Raw genomic sequence first — 15,048 nt, forward strand, 5'->3', positions numbered from 1 at the left:
AGATTGTCAGTTTTCCTAATCATGTTCTTCATGGAAAAAGTAAACAATTGTTTGTCTTGATTCGGTATCCAATCCAGGATCACTTGTTTACATTTCGTTGTCATTTACCACAGATTTTTTTTTTTTCAGTCAAAACTTACAATCAATTAAATTGCCATCAAATACCTGACATGAAGAATCATCATTCACTAAACAGGCTCCAGAAAGTCATCATGTGTTGTTTTTTTTCTTTCAATTTCTTGCGGTATAATTTCTGTAGTGTGAAATACACAAATACTAAGTGCCGAGTTGGATTAATTTTGACAAATGCAGGTGTTTTATACCAACACTGTCAGGGTTCCTGGGTTCTGCTTTCTATAGATTTAATATATACATCTCATCTTCAGGTTCAATGTTAATGGTTAGATGTGTTTTATTCCATTCCTACAGAACAATAATTACCCATGGATTTTTACGGGTTCCCTTCTGTGTAGAGTGGCAGGCTTTTATGCAAATACCATTCATCTACTTCTCTGCAAGTTGGTGGTGGGGATATTAGTAAGGAGCCTCAAGATGATGCTATCACTTATGTACACTGACAAATGGTGTAAGAATCAGGAAATATGCTTTCCTGAAATTATTGTTCATTCATTGTCAAATTGTTCAAAATTGAGTGTGTTGGTCCTCATATTTGTCAATGAATTTGGTTTCAGCGTCAATAATTTTTTTTTTTTTTGCTGAACTTTACTTTTTTAGTTCACTTCTCCAGGAATTAGAGGAGGGAGACATGATTAGACAGCAGCCTCATATATAGCTAGAATTTCTTTGTCAAAATAATTTTAATAATAGATTGGATGAAAATGAAAGTATACAGAATTTAAAAGGAAGGAAATGCAGAAATATTAAGTGACAGCAATGAAATGTGGTACTGGCATATGAAAGAGAAGTGACAACAATGAGGTGTGGTACTGGCATATGAAAGAGAATTGATACTCCAGAAATAAACCATTACATTTATGTTAAATTGATTTTCGACTCAGATAGTAAGGCAGTCAATGGGGAAAAGAATAGTCTTTTCAACAAATTTTTTGGGTTAAATGCATATACACAAAGAAAAGAATGCAGTTGGACCCCAGCCTCACACCACATAAAAATATTACTTCAAAAAGGACAGATCCTGGGAAGCAGATATAGCTCAATCAGTTGGGTTCTTGGGTTCGGTTCACAGTGCCTCCTAAAAAAGCCAAACAGGATAGTAAGCTGATGTAGCAGGCTAGTATGATGAGCTGACACAACAAGATGATGCAAGAGAGAGACATAACAAGGAAATACAATGAGACACAATAAGGAAACACAAAGAGAAACACAATAAGCAGTGAGTGGAGGTGGCTCAAGCAATTGGGCACCCCCCTCCCACATGGAAGGTCCTGGGTTTGGTTACTTGTGACCAAGAAGGTGAACATACAACAAACAGACACAGAGTGCAGACAGTGAGCACAAATAATGCGGGTAGGGGAAGAAATAAATAAAATAAATCTTAAATAAACCAAAAAGGATTGATCTAAATGTCAGAGCTAAAACCATAAAATTCTTCAATGAAAATAGGTATAAATCTTCATGATTTTGGATTTCACAATGGTTTTTTATATATGAGACCATAAATACTGGCAACAAAAGAAAAAAGTAGATAAATGGGAATTCATTAAAATTAAAAACAGGGAAGCGGATGTGGCTCAACCCCTTAGGTGCCCACTTACTACATGGGAGGTTCCAGGTCTGGTCCTGATGCTTCCTAAAAGAAGAGAGGGGAAGCAGATTTGGCTCAATGGATAGTGTCCGCCTACCACACGGGAGGTCCATAGTTCAAACCCAGGACCTCCTTGACCCTTGTGGAGCTAGCCCATGTGCATTGCTGATGCGCGCAAGGAGTGCTGTGCCACACGGGTTTCCCCTGAGAAGGGGAACCCCACGCTCAAGGAGTGTGCCCCACAAGGAGAGCCGCCCAGCGAGAAAGAAAGTGCAGCCTGCCCAAGAATGGCACCGCACACACGGAGAGCTGACACAACAAAGAGAAACACAGATTCCCTTGCTGCTGACAACAACAGAAGCAGACAAAAGAAGAAGACAGCAAATAGACACAGAGAACAGACAGCCGGGGGGGGGGGGCGGAGAGAAATAAATAAAAATAAATAAATCTTAAAAAAAAAAACATGAGCAGATATCACCTCCTGCCACAATGAGCTAGACTCTGCCCCTGCTGCATTGAGCAGATGCCACAAGCCAGCAGACCCTGTAGCCCGTGGGAGGCAGATGCGACTCAGGCTGTTGGACACTCGCTGCTCATGTCGGAGGTCCCAGGTTTGGCTCCTGGTGCCTTCTGGAGAATGCGAGCTAACAATGAGCAGACAGACGAGAGAACTATCTGGGGGAAGGGGGGTTAAAGAAAGAAAAATAAAGTCAATTTAAAAAATAAAGTAAATTTTAAAAATAAAATAAATAAAATTGTTGTGTTTCAAAGTATTCTATCAAGAAAGAGGTGGAAGCAGCTGTGGCTCAAGCAGTTGATCTCCCGTTTTCCATATGCAGGACCTCCTGGTGAAAAAAAAATTAAAAAGGTGTCCAAGACCTGTGCACAGAGGTGGAAGGTCCCTCAGCAGTGAAGTAATGCTCCAAAAACACAATGACACAACCAGATTTAAAAGAGAAAAAAGACAACAGGATTAGAGAAAATATATGCAAATATGCAAATCATATATCTGATACGGGGCTTGTATATAGAATATAAAAACAACTCTTCCATTTTAACAGTAAAAAACAAATAACCCAATTAAAAATTGCACAAAGTACTTGAATAGACCTTTCTCAAAGAAGATATACAAATAGTAAGCACATGAAAAGATGCTTATCATCTTCAGAGAAATATAAATCAAAACCACCATGAGTCTCCCTTGCCTTTTGACGCCAGCTCTCACCTTCTCCCCTCCCCAGTTCTGGCCTTCTTTGCTCTCCTGCCTGGAACAATATACAAGTAAATTTGGAGATTTATCATCTATAATGGGGAATTGTAGTCTCTAAATCAGCCCTCTTTATCACTCTTCAGCCCCCTCCTCTCTACCTGGATCCCAGGATCTGTTATTTTATCCCATTTTTCTTCTCACCATTCCTTAATAAATTACTGGCTAACTAAAAAACAAACAAAAAAACACCACAGTGAGCTATCATTTCACACACTCTGGGACAGTTCCTCAAAAGAGTTAAACACAAGGAGTGAATGTAGTTCAAGTGGTTGAGCACCCACCTTCCACCTGGGAGGTCTCAGATTCAGTTCTTGGTTCCTCCTGAAAAAACAAACAGCACGCAAAATGAATGAGAAAACGAATGAGAAAACCAACCCAGAAGCTGATGTGGCTCAGTGATTGAGTGCCAGCTTCCTACATCCTAGGTCTTGGGTTATTCCCCAGTACCTCAAATAAATAAATAAACAAACAAACAAACAGAGCTACCCTCTGACCCAGCATTTCCACTCCTACCTATATACTTGAGAACTGAAAGCATATGTCTACACAAAAACTTGTACACTAATGATTATACCAACATTATTCACTGTAGCCAAAAAGTGAAAATAAGTCATCACTAATATTGCTCACAGAAGTTTGGATGTAACATTTACCACTTAAAGTAGCTCTGTTATGTGGCCTCAGTTTCAACTGTCTACAAATGAATATATCCCGCCAGTTACAAAATAACATGATTCTTGACAAAACTTTTTAGTTTGAGATATTTGAATCATTTTAAGTTTGCATGAAATGAGTTTCCAACTTATTAGTAGTGAAAATTGCAGTATTTGAAATTTTCATAAAATGCAACCACATTGTTTTTTTGTGGTTTTTAAACATTCATTCAACAACTATTTAATGAGAGCCTTCTATGAACTGAGTTATGTGCTCAAGAGCCAAGTATGCAGTGGTAAATCAAACAGATATAAAATAGTCTCTAACATTTATTAGTTCCTTACTCTGAGCTACTCTAGAAAGGTTAAGTAACATACCAAAGTTTCCAGAGTGAATAAATATTTAAGCAGTTTGTTTGTTTTTAATTTAGGTCAAGGTAAACTTTGAACTATAATACACTTGCAAAATAATGTAGAAATCCTAAGCTCAATGAATTATTATAAAATAGACCTATTCAGGCCATTAGCATCCAACGTTACTACCACCCCCGGGGCACTATTGTGTCTCCTCCTAGATACCTCTTCCCCTCCAAGTGGAACCCACTGTTCTGCCTTCTACCATCATTGAATAATTTTGCCCGTTTTGACCTTTACATAAATGCAGTCTAACAGAATATATTTTTTTGCATCTTCCACTCAACATTATAATGATAGTTGTAAGAAATGTCCGTGTTGTGTGTTATAATTATAGATCATTCTTATTTCCCGTTAGTATTCTATTATACTGAATGGTTTAAAATTATTAAGCCATTTATTAATGATGGACATTTAGTTGTTCCTGATTTGGGACAATTATGACTAGAACTGTTCTGAACTTTCTAATACATATCTTTGTGGAATATATGAATGTTTATGCTTGGTATACTTAGAAGCAGAATCACTGGATCACAGGGTATGCATGGCTTCAGCTTTGGGTAAAACTAATATGCAATTTTCCAAAGTGTTTTTATATTTTTATATTCCTGTGATGAATGTGTAAGAGTTCCAGTTATTCTACATTCTTATCAATACTTGGCATTTTATATCTTTTCTATTTTAATCATTCTATTGGATGTGCTCTTAATCATGGTTTTAGTTTGCTAAGGAAAATTGCAGTTTCATATGCTTACTGGTCATTTGGATATTCTCTGTTGTGAAGTGCCTGGTCTGTTTTTTTTGCCCAATTTTCTATGATGCTTTTAGGACTTATTTGTGGACATTCTTTATGTATTTTGAATATTTTGTCAATTATATATATTGCAAATATATTCTCCTACTCTATTGTTATATTCTTAATCTATTCTCGTTAATATTTTTTGATGAACAGAAGTTCTTACTTTTGCTATAGCACAACTTCAGGTTTTTCTGTATGATTGGCAAATTTTATATTGTGTTTAAATGTTTTTCCTATTCTAAAATCATTGTTCTTTTCTTTTAAAAATTTTGCCATTCATGTTTACATACATAATATACTTCAAATTGATCATGTAAGGTTAGGTTCAAGACTCTTTTTACATTTATCCCTGCACTGATACCAAATTATCTTAATTATTACAGCTTTATAGTAAGTGTTGCTATCTAGTAAATCACTTTTATGTTTTTGTTCCTGTGAATTATCTAATAAATTTCAGAACAAGATTGTCATTTTCCACCAAGAAATGTAGTAATTAAAATGTTTTTATTGTGGTAACATATATGCAATATAACATTTCCCATTTTAACTATTCCCAGTAGGATTTTAAGTGGTATGGCACTGAATCTAGAGGTTATTTTGAGCAAGTTGGTATGATTATACTATTGGCTATTCTACTCCATGAACATGGTATCCATCTCTATTAGGTCTTCTTTATTTTCTTTCAATAATATTTTAGAGTTTTCAATATAATGACCTTACAGCTTTGATACTTAATCAACTTGTTTAACCTGATCTGAATATAGAGATTCACCTCCTAATCACTATGTTTAATTTTTTAATGTTCACTTAAGGAAATCTGGAAAATCCAGAAAGAGCACAAATAAATCAATAAATTGAATTTTAGCATTTCCCATACAATGACTAGTGTGAATATAAATGTTGAAAATTATCTGGTGTAATTTTGTTTGATGTGATATATGTTGTTCTATATTTGAGGATACTTGAAAGCAAATGTATTCTTATTTGGCTGTAAAGGACATATACATACGGAAAAAAATTTAATATAAATAATTGTGTCTAGGGGGAAGGTCCTAAAGCCAACTCTACTCAAGGGATGCTTTACTGAATGCCTTGGTAGAAATGATTGCTAACCATCTGGAGATGACAGAAGAAAATGATATTGGGTAACTAATGTCTTTAAGAAGTTTCATCTCAAGTTTATGTATTATAGCAACAAAAATGGAATATTATTATGCTATTAGTTCATTTTGGTCACACTGGTGGGCAGTTTTATGATGTACTTATTTATATATTTAGGTAATCAGTCTCTCTGCTCTGTAAACTTGTGAGCTATGGAAGGGCAAACTTTCCAGAGGAAGCTTTAAAAAGTTGCTTGGAAAAGCAAAAACAGTTGCTTGGTATTATGTGGTAAAAATATTTCTATAGAACTTTTTATTATGAACACTAGGACCAATTTTTAAATAATTCAGATGCCTTTTAAATACCCCCAGGGGCATGATGCCGTGAAGAAAGTGGATCCGTAATGTTGTGTTTAGCATTCCCCAAGTCAGCAGGACCACCTTTTTCTCGGGAGTAATGTTGAAATGAAACATCCTTGTGATAGTATGGACAAATCATAGAAATAGCAGAGATATGGTTTTACTTATTAATCATTCAATATAGTAAAATCATTTCCCCAGAACAAAAATCTATAACTTCCATAGATGCTAAACTTCAGCACTCAATTTTTTTGAATGTTGGGGGTTTCTCAGTTACTTCTGTCTATTTGGGTTGTCCTGTCAGAATTGAGCAGTTAGTCAGGCTTTTTTGCACTGGGCCCTCTGTATTGTAACAACAATGAAATATAACACTGTCTGCTTTGTGCTTCTTTTACAAATAATAACTATATATCACAGATTTTTGTTCAGCCTGCCGTTTGTCAGTCGTGAAACCTGGGATACTCTGAGATGAGTTGTGTGGAGGCAACTAGTGAGACAAAGGAAGAGTCCTATAGACTTCAACCCTATGAGGAATAGTGATTAAAAAGAAAAATCCATAGTTAATAGAATTGTACAATGCTTTATAAGGAATATCCATTGCACTTGACTTCAGGTTACTTGTTTTCCGTAAGTGAATGCATCTTTCTTTTGTAGGTTTTAAGAAGAAGCAGCGATGAAGAAAAAGTTCTTTGTCTGGTCCGGCAACGTACAGGCCACCACTGCCAAACAGCCGTGATGGTGGTGCTCATCATGGTGTGGGACGGCATTCCTCTCCCTATGGCTGACCGATTATACACTGAGCTCACCGAGAGTCTAAAGTCCTACAATGGCCATCCCACAGACCGCAGATGCACCCTCAATGAAAAGTAATCAAATGCATTTCGTACTGCTTTGCCATCCAGATGTCTATTACATAATGTTAAGTTGTTAATCAACTATAAACTAAGTACATGAAATGGGATAACAGGAATTTAGGTACCACGGAACTAAAAAGAATATTTCTTTTTAAAAAGTCTTAGATTGAGAGTGAATTAAGGCCTTTTAAGAATAACTTTCTTTTGCTTTCCTCTTTAATACTCGCCCCCTTCCCCACTCCCAACCCAGTCACTCTTGAATACCTAGGGTCTAGTAGAACGGAACTTTTGCATTAAGGAAAAGCTCCTCCATTTGGGGTAGTACCATTTTGCAATCCCTCTAGCAAAGTAAGAGGATAACTATTTCTCCATACACTAGTCAGTGAATATATTGTTAAATTTCTGAATAAGTGCCAATCTAATAGGAACAGGTATGAAATGGTATCCATGTAGTTCTAATTTGAATTTTTATTGTGAAATTATGTTTTTTATATGGTTAATAGTCTTTTGCCATTTTTCTTATAAGCCATCAGTTAAGTATTCTAGAGCTTTTTTTTTAGGGTTGCTCCTCTTTTCTCAATTTTTATATATTGGAGCTATTAACCCTTGGTATGCGATATACTTTTTCTAGCTTGTCATTTGTCTTTTTGCTTTTGCTTTTGCTTATGGCATTACAGTAGAAGTTTTATTTTTCTTTTTATTAGAGAAAAAAAAATCATGCAGAAAACACAAAGTTTCCATATACCAACCCATTTATTAACATGTTGCATTAGTATAGTGTCTTTATTACAATTGGTGATAGAATATTGTTATAATTATACTATTAGCTATAGTCCATAGTTTACATTAGGATTCAGTGTTTGTGGTTGGGCTTTAAAAAATTGTTTTCTTCTTATAACATACATACAACCTAAAATTTCCTCTTAGAACCACATTCCAATATATAATTCAATGCTGTTAACTACATTCTCAATGTTGTGCTACCATCAACACCATCCATTACCAAAACTTTTCCATCACCCCAAACAGAAACTCTATATACCTATTAAGCATGACATCCCCATTCCTTTCCCTGGTAACATGCATATTAGCTTCTGACTCTATAAATTTGTTTATTTTAATTATTTCATATAAGTGGGTCATACAGTGTTTGTCTGTCTGTGTCTGATTTATTTCACTCAACATGATGTCTTCAAGGTGGTTCATCCCTGTTGTCACATGTATCAGAACTTCATTCTTTTTAATGGCTGAATAATATTCCAGTGACTGTATATATCACATTTTGTTTATCCATTCATCTGTTGATGGACACTTGGGTTGCAGCCATCCTTTAGCAATCATGAATAATGATGCAGTGAGCATCAGTGTGCAAAGATTCATTCAAGTTTCTGATTTCAATTCTTTTGGGTATATACCTAGAAAAGTAGGATTGCTGCATCATATGGTAATTCTGTACTTTCTGAGGAACAGCCAAACTTTTCTCGACAGCAGCTGTACCATTTTACACCAACAATGAACAAGTGTTCCTGGTTTGCCACATCTTCTCCATCACCTGCTACTTTTCATTTTTTTAATAGTAGCCACTCTGTTGGGTGTGAAATGGTATTTCATTGTGGCTTTGATTTGCATTTTCCTAATGGCTAATGATGTTGAATCATTTTTTCTTTTACATTTTGGCCATGTGTATATCTTCTTGGAGAAATGTCTATTCAAGTCTTTTGTTCATGTTTTAAGTGGGTTTTTTATCTTTTGTTGTTGAGCTGTAGGCTTTCTTTATAAATTCTGGATATTAAATCCTTATCAGATATGTGGGTTTCTTCATTCTGTAGATTGTCTTCCTCTGCCCCTGATGGCTCCCTTTTCTGTTTGCCCATTTTTTGTACTCATTGTCTGCTTGTTGGTTTTTACTAGTGGTTTGTTTTGTTTTGTTGTTTTTCTTGTTTGTTTTTTTTTCTTTAGGAGGCACTGGGAACCAAACCTGAGGCCTCCCAGGTTTGTGGGAGGCAAGCACCCAACTGCTTGAATCACATCTGCTCCCCTGTAGACTGTTTTTTTACTTTCATGATGAAGTCCTTTGATGCACAAAAGTTTAAATTTTTTTCATTGCAACACTGTTTATTATAGCAATAGATTGGAAACACACCAAATGTCCATCAATAGGAATTTCATTAGGTAAACTACTGAATTTCCATAATAAAATTCAAAGTAGCACCAAAAAAGAATAAAGTTCTATGTGTACTGTATTGATGAAAGGTCTCCGAGTTTAAAGTAAAAAAATGAACAAGATATATAATAGTTATACACTACGCTGCAAAAAAGGAGGGGGAATATACACTCTTGCTTCTATCTACTGTATTCATGAAATACCTCTGGAAGGATACAGTAGAAACTAATTAACTTGATTGCCCCTAATAAGGGTGATTTAGGAACAGGAATAAGAGAAAAACTTTTCACTTCATACTCTATTTTACTGCCTTTTCACAAAAATAAACAGAATAATATAGCAGTCCTGCAAGCGACTCCATGGGTCTTACATTCAGCACTGCTGGTGTCATAGTTTCTCAAGGCTTCTGTAACAAAGTACCACAAAGTATTTGGCTTAAAACAGCAGAAACTTATGGTCTCACAGTTGTGGAAGTTAGAAGTCCAAAATCAAGGTGGTCGTAGGGTATGCTTTCTCCGAAAAGTTTAATTTTTCTGGACTCCTATTGATCTTTTTTGTGGTGGTAGTGGTGGTTGTTGTTGATCATGCTTTTGATATAAAGTCTAAGAAACTATTGCCTAATATAAGGTCCTGAAGACCCTTCCCTGTGTTTTCTTTCTAGGAATTATTTATAATTCTGGTTCTTATATTTAGATCTTTGATCCACTTTGAGTTGATTTCTGTATTTTCCATGTAGACAGCCAGTTGTTCCATTTTTTTATTAACAGTTCTTAGAGTTAATGTATTTAATGCCTAAGGATATCCAGTTTTCCCAGCATCATTTCTTCCACATTGAGTATGCTTGACACCTTTGCCAGAAATCAATTGGTCATAGATGTGCAGGCTTATTTCTCAGATCTCCGTTTGATTCCATTGGATTCTATGTCTGTCCTTGTGTCAGTACCATGCTGTTTGAGTACTGTAATTTTGAAATAATATCAGGAAATGTGAATCCTCCAATGTTTTTCTTCTTTTTCAGGATGGCTTTGTCTCTTCAGGTTCCCTTATCCTCCCATAAAATTTTCTTTTTAAGATTTACTTTTTATTTTTCTTTTCTTTTCTTATGCCCTCCTCCCCATCCCCCAGATGGTTCTCTCATCTGTCTGCTCATTGTTTGCTCACCTTCTCTAGGAGGCACTGGGAACCAAACCTGGGACCTCCCACATGAAAAGCAAGTGTCCAACAGCCTAAGCCACATCCACTCTCCATGGGCTGTGGCATCTGCTCATTGTGGCAGGGGCAATGTCTAGCTCATTGTGGCAGAGGCAGAATCTGCTTGTCTTCTTCTGGTGACACCAGTACCCGAACCCAGAACCTCCCATGTGGTAGGGGGGTGCCCAACTGGTTGAGCCACATGGTCTTCCCCTTCCATATAAAATTGATGATGGCTTTTCCATTTCTGCAAGGAAGGCTGTTGGAATTTTGTTTAGAATTACATTAAAGCTGTAAATCACTTTGAGTAGAATTGATAACTTATTCTTCCAACCTATGAACATGGAATATTCTTCCATTTATTTAGATCTTTAATTTGTTTAGCCATATTTCGTAGTTTTCCATGTTTTTTTGTCCCTGGTTAAATATACTCCTAGATACATGATTCTTTTAGTTGCTATTATAAATGGTATTGTTTCTTTATTTCCTGTTCAGATTTTTCATTACGAATGTATAGAAACACTACTGATATTTGCTTGTTGATCTTGTACCAACTACTTTGCTGAATTATTACCTATAGTAGCTTTGTTGTGGATTTTTTTAGGATATTCTATATATAGGATCATTTCATCTACAAACAGGAAAAGTTTTACTTCCTCCTTTCCAACTTGGATGCCTTTTATTTCTTTTTACCTTTAATTGCTCCGGCTAAAATTTCCAGTACAATGTTGAATAACAGTGGTGGTGACAGTGGGCAACCTTGTCTTGTTGATGAGAGGGAAAACTTTGACATTGAATATAATGTTAGTTGTGGGTTTTTCATATATCCCCTTTATCATGTTGAGGAAGTTTCCTTCTCTTCTTAGTTTTCTAAGTGTTTTTATGTAATCAAATATACATAATCAAATATAGCTGTTTTCTTTCTCATTTGTGTCTGGATTTTGAGTCAAAATTAGGAAAGTTTTCCTCTTTATGAAGCTACAGTGTAATTCATCTTTGTTTTCTTTTAGTAGTTGTCTTTTTTCATTTTTTTTAAAGTAAATCTCTTATGTACTTAAAATTTATGCTGGTGAATGGTGAGAAGCTGTCATATACTTTTAGGTTTTTCTACTTACCCCACCACTATTACTTAAGAGTATATCTTTTCCCCTTGACTGGAAATGCTGCCTTTACTGTATTTTAAAATTATATATAGTTATCACTATCTCTGTATAATTGTCCCATCTGTCTTCAGATATGAATACCGTGTTTTTAAATTATAAGGATTTTATTATATCTTTTTAAAGCTAATATGTCTAGGTTCCCTAATATTACTTTTTTTTCTTCTTCAAGGATTTCTTTCATTATTGTTTTTCTGTGCTTCCAAATAAAGTTTATAATAAACTAATCTAGTTCTAACAAACTTGTCTAGTTTTAATAAAAATTTTTAATATTTTAATGAGATTACATTATATTAACAAATTAAATTAAGAAGTGACATCATTGTGATATTCAGTCTTCCTATCCAATAACATGATTTTTCTTTACACTGTTCACTTTTGTACCCATCAATATTGTTATATAGTTTTCCTTAGATAGGTCTCTCTTTTTTTAAAGAAATGCTATTATGAAAAATGTAAAAATATATGTCCTCTCCTCCCCAACTGCCACACAATATTAATGTGTATGCTTTCCAGGGCTTTCCTTTATGCATATATTATAATTTCATTATATTTTTATCTTTCCAATGTCAACAAGTATGAACACATCATTTTTTAATGGCTGCTAATTATTTTATTATAATAATAATACCACTTGTGTGAAGGCAATGTTCTGTGTGATGTACATATATTATCTTGCTTAATCTTTCCCAGTCAATAAAATAAGCATTATTCTATTTCACTTAATGTAGATCTAGCCTATCCTTTAAAAGAAAAAAGAAAAAAAAAAACTTAAAAACACTTCAGGAAAGATGCCGTAGTACTTCAAGGAAGTTCTACGTACCTTCTCTTTGATTCTCCAATTATTAAGCTTTTGTCATGTTGCCTTTATACACATATGTGCAAATACACACAAAACACATATAATCATTAATTGCAGATTTCATGCAGTTTTCCTCTAAATAAAATATCAAGGGAAGGTTCCGAAGAATAAGAGCATTCTCTTACCTAAAATCCCCTTATAATCATCAAAATCTGGAAATTTAACTTTGATAAAATAATTATTATCTAATCTATACATTTATTTATATATCATCTTTCCCAATAAAGTACTTTGCAGTAATGTTCCTCCTTCCAGGCTTCAGTTCAGAACTATGCATTACATTTAGTTGTTTTGTCTGTTTAGTCTCTTAATGCTTTTTATTTTATTTCTTTAAGATTGATTTATTCTTTTATTTTTCTCACCTTCCCCCCACCCCCCATTGTCTGCTCTCTCTGTCCATTCGCTGTGTGTTGTTCTTTGTCTGCTTGCATTCTTGTCAGTGGCACTGGGAATCTTTCTCTTTTTGTTGCGTCATCTTTCTGCGTCAGCTCTCCATGTGTACAGTGCCACTCCTGGGCAGGCTGTGCTTTTTTCACATGGGCCAGCTCACCACCACACAGGTCAAGAGGCTCGGGGTTTGAACCCTGGACCTCCTATGTGGTCGGCGGATGCTCTATCAGTTGAGCCAAATCCACTTCCCTCTTAATGCTTTTATATCAGTCTTTTTCCTGGCATTGACTTTTACAAAATGGAAACAGGCTAGTTTTGTAGAATGTTGTCATATTGCCTTTTCTAATTTTTCCTTCCAATTCAATTGAGCTTATGCATTATTGGTAAGAATATTACATTATTTTCTTCTTAGTGCATAACACTAGGAGCTACTTAAAGCTGATGTTCCCATTACTGGTGATTTTATCTATTTAAAATGATCTATAAGAGCTTTTTAGGTCCTTTTTTTTTTCATATTTTCAGTGTGTGTTAATTTTTAAATAATGGTTAATAGTAAATTAAAGTATGTTTCTCTGTCTTTAAAATCTGGATACTTGGTAATTTTATTTTCCTTCTGCAATTTCCAATTTAATCTAACCCTTTGATTAAATTTACATCCCATTTTTCCATCCTATCAGCTTTCAATATTTTGTCCTTTGAAACAGTATCTCTCAACTTTTTATGACGTTTTAGGGGCAGTCAAATATTTCAATTCGTCCTCTTCCTCCCTTTTTTCCTTCATGGTATAGATTTCTTTCTTTCATACTATCTTGAACAATCTTGTTTACATTCTTTGCTTACAAGAAGTACTATCTTACATACCACACATATTCCTGACCTTAGTAATTTAAAAAAATAATTTTGATCTTTAAATTTCCATATTCTTTGTTTTGTTCTTTTTTCAGGAGGTACCAGGGATTGAATCCAAGACCTTGTACATATGAAGTGCATGCTTAACTCCTGAGCTACTCCTGCTCCATCCATATTCATTTTATCTACTTAAAAAATGCATTTTAGACAAACTTTAGTTATTTGTATTTTTAAATCATTACATAAATACAACATACATACTTTTAAAAATTTTCAAGCAGTGTGCAAATTTGTAACCACACAGTGTACGCTACTTCCAGTATTTCCTTTCTTTTTATATTTATTCTTAAATAATGTCATTCTTACTGTAGCTTCTAATTTAGGGCTATAGAAATATTCCCAAAGGGTTACAATTAACAAAGTTACTGAATGGAACAGGCTTTGCACATCTGTTTTTTCTCTTGTGATATTCATAAAGTCTTGCTTTAAAATTGAGAAATTCATTTCACAAACAAAACATCCTATTATCCCTTATCAGTCTTGCAAAGGATTATATCATTCTCATTTTATATGTAAAGAAGCTGAAATTCAAAGATAGGGAAGAGAACCAGGAGTTAAAATTCAGACTCTTTTATTTTCTCATTCAGATACCTTCAAATCAAAAGAGGGTGTGGATATTTCAGATCTATATAGTTTATTCCACTTACTTTGATTTACAATCTTGAATAAACATTTCAGTTCAAAATTTAGTTAAAATCAAGTTAGTTTTGAGTTGTTAAGTCTAAAATTTCTTTACATTAAATAACAAATAAATTAGATGAGTGTTAAAACCAGTTCATTAACCACCTATACTTCTAAAAAAATATATGAACCTTAAATGTTCTGAGATATTATCCTGCTTTATCAGTTCACTCCCTTGCAATTACCATCTTACAGTCGTACCTGTACATGTCAAGGAATTGATCCAGAGACTTGTGGAGCTTCATTCTCTTTTGGCTGTTCATGGAGTATGTATTTCAATGGCTGCAAATTTGGTAGAAGCCCAAGCCCCAGAAGATTTAGAATTGATCCAAGCTCTCCCTTACACGTAAGTGTCCTTTTCATTTTTGAATTATACAATGAATATATAAGTACATTTCTTTAAAAGTTTCTGAAACATGAAAAAAATTATTTAGAAGTAGTAATGAAATAGTAAAAAAAATAAACAACTAAATAGTTAAAAATTCTAAATAAATTAAAGTCTTGAACTACCAACC

General features: G+C 34.5%; 1 protein-coding gene across 1 annotated transcript in view; it reads left to right on the top strand.

Annotated features, from left to right (window-relative positions):
* TET1 (tet methylcytosine dioxygenase 1) overlaps positions 1-15,048 on the top strand; it is a 144,914-nt gene that overhangs the window by 110,180 nt on the left and 19,686 nt on the right. Inside the window, exons 7-8 of the mRNA XM_058298936.2 lie at positions 6,977-7,188; positions 14,729-14,879. Of these exons, the coding sequence (XP_058154919.1) occupies positions 6,977-7,188; positions 14,729-14,879 (363 nt within the window). The remainder of the gene's footprint in view (positions 1-6,976; positions 7,189-14,728; positions 14,880-15,048) is intronic.

Source organism: Dasypus novemcinctus, chromosome 6 (assembly GCF_030445035.2).
Source record: "Dasypus novemcinctus isolate mDasNov1 chromosome 6, mDasNov1.1.hap2, whole genome shotgun sequence".
Classification (NCBI taxonomy): Eukaryota; Metazoa; Chordata; class Mammalia; order Cingulata; family Dasypodidae; genus Dasypus; species Dasypus novemcinctus.